Source organism: Talpa europaea (genome assembly GCF_964194135.1).
Source record: "Talpa europaea genome assembly, chromosome: 16".
NCBI lineage: Eukaryota > Metazoa > Chordata > Mammalia > Eulipotyphla > Talpidae > Talpa > Talpa europaea.
In genome coordinates, this window is record NC_140084.1 from 51,535,277 (window position 1) to 51,540,644 (window position 5,368).

At 78.0% G+C, this 5,368-nt stretch overlaps 1 protein-coding gene across 2 annotated transcripts; it reads left to right on the plus strand.

Annotated features, from left to right (window-relative positions):
- On the plus strand, positions 1-4,481 carry ZNF497 (zinc finger protein 497). 2 transcript variants are annotated; one of them, XM_084256567.1, is made up of 2 exons: positions 1-180; positions 2,812-4,481. In XM_084256567.1, exon 2 carries the CDS (start codon positions 3,129-3,131, stop codon positions 3,906-3,908), a length of 780 nt encoding a protein of 259 aa, XP_084112693.1. In that variant the 5' UTR covers positions 1-180; positions 2,812-3,128; the 3' UTR covers positions 3,909-4,481. The 2 variants fall into 2 exon arrangements, with proteins under 2 accessions (XP_084112693.1, XP_084112694.1); XM_084256568.1 differs by lacking the exon at positions 1-180 and adding an exon at positions 767-787.
- The last annotated feature ends 887 nt before the right edge of the window (positions 4,482-5,368 follow it).

Below are 5,368 nucleotides of genomic sequence, written 5' to 3' on the forward strand. Positions count from 1 at the left end.
GCGGGACGGCGCCCGCGGAGGCCCGGCCCGGACCTGACGCGGCCCTGCGGGCCGGCCCGGCGAGGGGGGGCCGCGTCCCCGGCCCGGCGGCCCGGCCCCGCCCTTGGTCCGGCCCCGACGCGGGGCGCCTGCTGGGGGGCGCCGCCCCCGCCTGTGACGGGCGAGGGCCGGGCGCGGCAGGTGAGGCGCGCGGGCGGCGCGGGGCCCGGCGGGGCCCGAGGGGCGGCGGCCGAGGGAGGCCGGGGCCGAGCGGGAGGTCGGGTCTGGGGCGCGGCCGGGTCCCGTGGGAGGCGTGCGGGCGGCGGAGCGGCGCGCCCGGCCCGTGCGGGGCGCCCCGGGGGAGGCGGGTGGGAGGCCGCGGCGCCCCCCGCTGCCCGCCCGCGCCCCGTCGCCGCCGTCGCCCGGGAAGCGCCCGCAGAGGCGCCGCGCTGGGCCGCGTAGCCGGGGGGGACAGGCGGGCGCCGCCCTGCGGGGGCCCCGGGCGCGGGTCTGCGTTCGTGCGAGGCCGCCGCGGCCCGCGAGCCTCCCCAGGGCCGGCCGGGCGGTGCGGACGGCCGCGTCTGGCCCCGCGGTGGCCGCTCGCCCTGCGCCGGCTCCCGGCGGCGGCTCCGGATCCCGCGCGGGTGCGGGGGCCTCGGTCGCCCCTGCCGGCCCCCGTGGTCGGGGCCGCTGTGCGGATGGTGCGGTCCCGGCCCCTCGGCGGCCCGAGCCGGGACCCGCGGGCGGTGTTTGTTCCCGCGGGCGGCCGGGAACGGACCGTGGGTGGCGACCAGAGACGCGACCTGGGGTGAGAACCGGGGCCCGGATCCTGCATTTCGTGGGTGGCGAGGTGGGCTAGTCGGGCCCTGTGGGGTGGGGGCTGAGGGAAGGGGGAGTCGGGCGCCCCCTGTGGGGTGGGGGCGGCGGGACGGGAGTCACCTCGGGGTGCCGCCGGGCCCCCCCCCCCCCCCCCCCGCTGACCCTGTGGAATCCGCGAAGTTCCGAGAAGAACCTCAGGAGATTCTGGGGGGGGCAGCGGCCGCGCCAGTTTGGCCTTCAGAGGAAGGAGGAACCCCGAGACCCTGGGGGCGGCGGGCCGTGTGGGTCCGTGGGGAGCTTTGTGCTCGATTCTGTCATTCGGGGCGCAGTAAGGGCTGGGGCGGGGAGAGGAGGGTCCCTCTCTGGGGGGAGGAGAGAGGGGCCCGGCTGGCGGCCAGGCAGGGGGCTGAGGCCGCCCCCGCCTGCCCCCGCGATGAGCGCGGGCGGGTCCGGTCTGCCCTGCAGCTGACCCGTCCCCTTGGCCTCTGGTCCCTCCGGAGGGGTCCCCCAAAGCCTGGAAAGCGCGAGGGGTGGAGTCCCCAGCTTGGGCCGCCCTTTCGTCTCCCTCTGGGGGTGACCGCGGGGTGAGGAGGGCCGGGCTTGGGGGGCACCCTCGTGTGGTCCTGGGTGGCTGGCGGGGCTTCCAGAAGGGGAGGGTTTGAAAGCGGGGTTCAGACGTGCCTGTGGCCCGAGCATCCTCTCTGCACGCGCTGCCCGCGGGGGCGCCTGTCACTGCCTTCGGGGTCGGGCCGTGTGGCCTACGGGGTGACCTGCCCCGGGGGCTGGTGTGGGAATCCCAGCCTGGGTGTCTTGGCGTGTGGATCCCCGGGACACCTCCCTGCACGTGGGGGGGGGGTTGGGGGGCTTGATCCCGACTTCAGGGGACTCCCGGCGGGAGGCTCGGCCTTGCGCGCAGACCCCGGCCGCGCCCCTCTCCCTGCACCCCCGCCTGTGGTTCTAGGCGGAACGCGGTGTTCGCGGGGACTGAGGCGCGGCGCCGGGGCCTGCTCTTGTCTGTATTGGGGTGCTTGGGGAGCGTCCGGGGGACCGGGACTCCTGGGGAGAGCCCTGCCCGGTGCTCGCTTGTGCACGCCACGCGGGGTCCCGTGACTTCTCAGGGCGCGTCCGGCTGCCCTGGCGGGCTTCCCGGGGAGCGCCTGCGTGCTCCGGGGTTGGGGTGTCCGCCCTCCCTTATTTGCCGAGAGGTTCCCGTTTCCTTCCCGCAGCAGGACCACGGCGCCCTCACACACACCCCCTGGGGGCTGCTGCTGCTCCGCTACGTGCTGCGTCTGCCGCGCCCGGTGCGCCCCAACTCCTGCTGCCCCGGCCCCCGCGTGTCCAACGATCAAGTGTCGGGGCTCAGCCCGGCGGTTCCCGCCCCGCGTCGCCTGAGGAGGGCCCACGACCCCCCCCATGCCGTGGACTCTGCGGCCGCCTCCGTCGGTTCTCGCGTCCCCTTCCCTGGCGGCCTCGCGGGCGGGCTGCGCTGGGCTCGGCTTCCCCGGCCGCCGCCCCGTCTCCCCGGTGGCTTCCGTCTTGCAGGTGCCCGCCGGCGGCCGGGCCGTAGGGGCAGGACTCGGGCGCCGCGAGCTCATGGCTCTCGCCCCCCGTGAGCGGCGCGCTGGGGCCGTCGAGACGCCTGTGCCGGGCGCGCCCCGGGCTGCGGCCCCCCCTCCGCGCTGCCCCTCCGCCTCCTGCGCGCGTGTCCCCCCTTGTCGTCTCCGCTCCGCCCTCCGCGCGGGCCGGCGCTCGGGAGCCGAGCTGCGTGGCCTCCAGTAGCTCCCGGACAGCGGCGCCTCGTTTCCAGTGGGGGCTCCTGGGCCTGCCCCCGCGTGGCCCCGGGACGCTCGCCCGCCGCCGAACCCACCCCCCACCCCCCCCCCCCCCCGCCCGGCCCTCCCGGAGGCCCCGCCTGCCGGGCCTCGAGCCCCACCCGACCTCGTCGCGCTGTCCGGGGCGGCCGCGCGTGGGCCTGCGGGACGCGCCCCTCACCGGCTGCTTTTCTGCTTTCAGGCCGCTGGTCTGGCGTGGACGCCGCCGCCGCCCCCAGCACAACCACGCCCAGCGCGCGCCGCGGACTCCCCCGGCCGAGGCAGCTGCGGCCCCGTCCTGAGCGACGCGGGGCACCCGGCCGGCCCCTTCCCGGCTCAGCGCCGAGTCGCGGCAGCAGCAGCAGCAGCAGCAGCAGCGCGGGGCGCGGGTCCTCGGGGGAGGCCCAGGCGAGACCTCGCCCGTGGAGCAGCGGCGCCGGCGACGCCCCTCGCCCGGCAGGGAAGCCCGAGCCGAACCCCCGGGGCCCTGCGGCCTGAGAGCCCCGGCCCGCCGGGCAGATGCGGCACGAGTGCGGGGAGTGCGGCCGCGCCTTCGGCCGCAAGGACACGCTGGCGCAGCACCGGCGGACGCACAGCGGCGAGCGGCCGTTCGGGTGCGGGCAGTGCGGCAAGGCCTTCGGCCGCAAGGCCACGCTGGCGCAGCACCTGAGGGTGCACAGCGGGGAGCGGCCGTTCGCGTGCGGGGAGTGCGGCCGGGCCTTCAGCCGCAAGGACAACCTGGCGCAGCACCGGCGCGTGCACACCGGGGAGACGCCCTTCGGCTGCGGCGCCTGCGGGCAGCGCTTCGGCCACCGCTCCAACCTCGTGGCGCACCAGCGCGTGCACAGCGGCGCGCGGCCCTTCGGCTGCGGCGCCTGCGGCCGGCGCTTCCGCCACCGGGCCTCGCTGGCCCAGCACGAGGGCGCGCACGCGGCCGCCCGGCCCTTCGCCTGCGGCGCCTGCGGCCGGCGCTTCGGCCACCGGGCCGCGCTGGCCAAGCACCGGCGGAGCCACGCCGCGGCCCGGCCCTTCGCGTGCGCCGACTGCGGGAAGCGCTTCGGCCGCAGCTCCGACTTCCTGGCGCACCGGCGCGTGCACACGGGCGAGCGGCCCTTCGTGTGCGGCCGCTGCGGGAAGGACTTCGCCCGCACCTCGCACCTCGCCCGCCACCGGCGCGCGCACAGCGGGGAGCGGCCCTTCGCCTGCGAGCAGTGCGGGAAGGCCTACGGCCTGCGCTCCCACCTGGCGCGCCACCAGAAGGCGCACGCGGCGGGGGGCGCCCGGGGGGAGGAGGTCTGAGCTGAGCGGGGGTCCGGTTCCGGGCGTGGCACCCTGCGGCGCTGGGGCCCGCTGCCAGGGCTGGCCGGTCCTCCCCCGGGGAGCGAGTCGGCGCGGCCCCCCCCCAGGGCCGGGGCTGCCTGCAGAGGCCTCAGGGGCTCCTGTCCCGAGGGGGCGCCACAGCCTCCCCAGGGCAGCCTGGGCTGGGCGCTGGCCCTGGAGGCAGCAGCCCGGGGGTGGGGGTTTGGGGGAGACACAGGGCAGGGCTCTGCTCAGCAGGGGACGCAGCCGGAGCGGGGACCCGGGTGCAGCTGGAGGGGGCTCCCGGGGAGGTGCCGGGCCAGAGCCGGGGGGAGTGTGGACGCCGGGCTGAGGCCCCCTCAGGGCTCCCACCTGTGCTGGGCGGCGCAGGGCGGGCTCCAGCAGAGTCCCCGGGCCCCAGAGCAGAGGGCGCCCCAGCCTCGGCGAGAGGCGCGGGGTGGAGGACGGCGGGGCGTCCGCGGGCAGGGCCCTGGGGAGCCTGGGGGACCCACCGCGCGGGCGCCGCCCAGCCCGGGGCAGGCTCGTTTCAGCTGAGACGAAATAAAAGATGGAAGACGCGGGGGAGCGTGTGTGTGTGTGTGTGGGGGGGGGGGGGCCTGGCCGGGAGGGTCGGGGGCGCCGAGTGTCCACGGCAGGGCCGCGCCCGGGGCGCTTCGAGGCTCCGCCGGGCCCCAGCGCCGCGCGGACAGGAGCGGAGGCGCGGCTGGGACGGTTTCCCCGCTTCCGGCCCGACCGTGTCCGCGGCGCCCGGTGGGGACGCGGGAGCAGCTTCTCAGGCCCCGGGGAGCGGGGGAGGGTCTCGCTGCAGCAGCCGCTCCCCGGCGCGGGCCACCCCCTCCCCGGTCCTGCCGCCGCGAAGCTCCTGCCCCAGCCCTGGCTCCAGGCGTGCGGCGCGGGGTGCACAGGATGCAGAGGCACCCCAACCCCCGGCAGCTGGGAGTCCCTTTATTTGGAGTCAAAGTGGAAAAAGAGGGGCCTCCCGGGGGCGCGGAGGGCTGAGCGCAGCGCCGGTTCCGTCCCGCCCGGCGGGCGAAGGTCCCACAGGCGCAGCAGACCCCTCCCGTCTCCCCGCTGCTCCCCACTCTCTCTGGGGACTCCCCTCGCCCCCTGCGCATCTGGGGTACCCCTGCCCTTGTGTGAATAAATCTACAAAAAGTGAAAGGCCGAAGCAGCAAGCGGGGTGCACGAGTGTGGGGGCGCGTCACCCGCTCTGGCCACACACCTGTGGTGGTTCTCACTCTGGCAGCACGCGGAGCCCCCCCGACTCTGCCCGGGGTGTCCCTGTGCTGGGGGCTCTCCCGGCGCCCCCCCCCCGTCTCCCTGCTCCCACGGAGAGCCCCAGGGCCCTTGCAGAGGAGGAGCCTCAGGCAGAGGCTGGGGCTGCCCCTGCGGTGCTGGGGTCCGCCGGGTGGAGCCGACGAGGCTCCCCAGACACCCCC

Bases quoted from the DNA above. Each gene is read 5' to 3' on its own strand.
- ZNF497 (XM_084256567.1), top strand. From the start codon at position 3,129: ATGCGGCACGAGTGCGGGGAGTGCGGCCGCGCCTTCGGCCGCAAGGAC.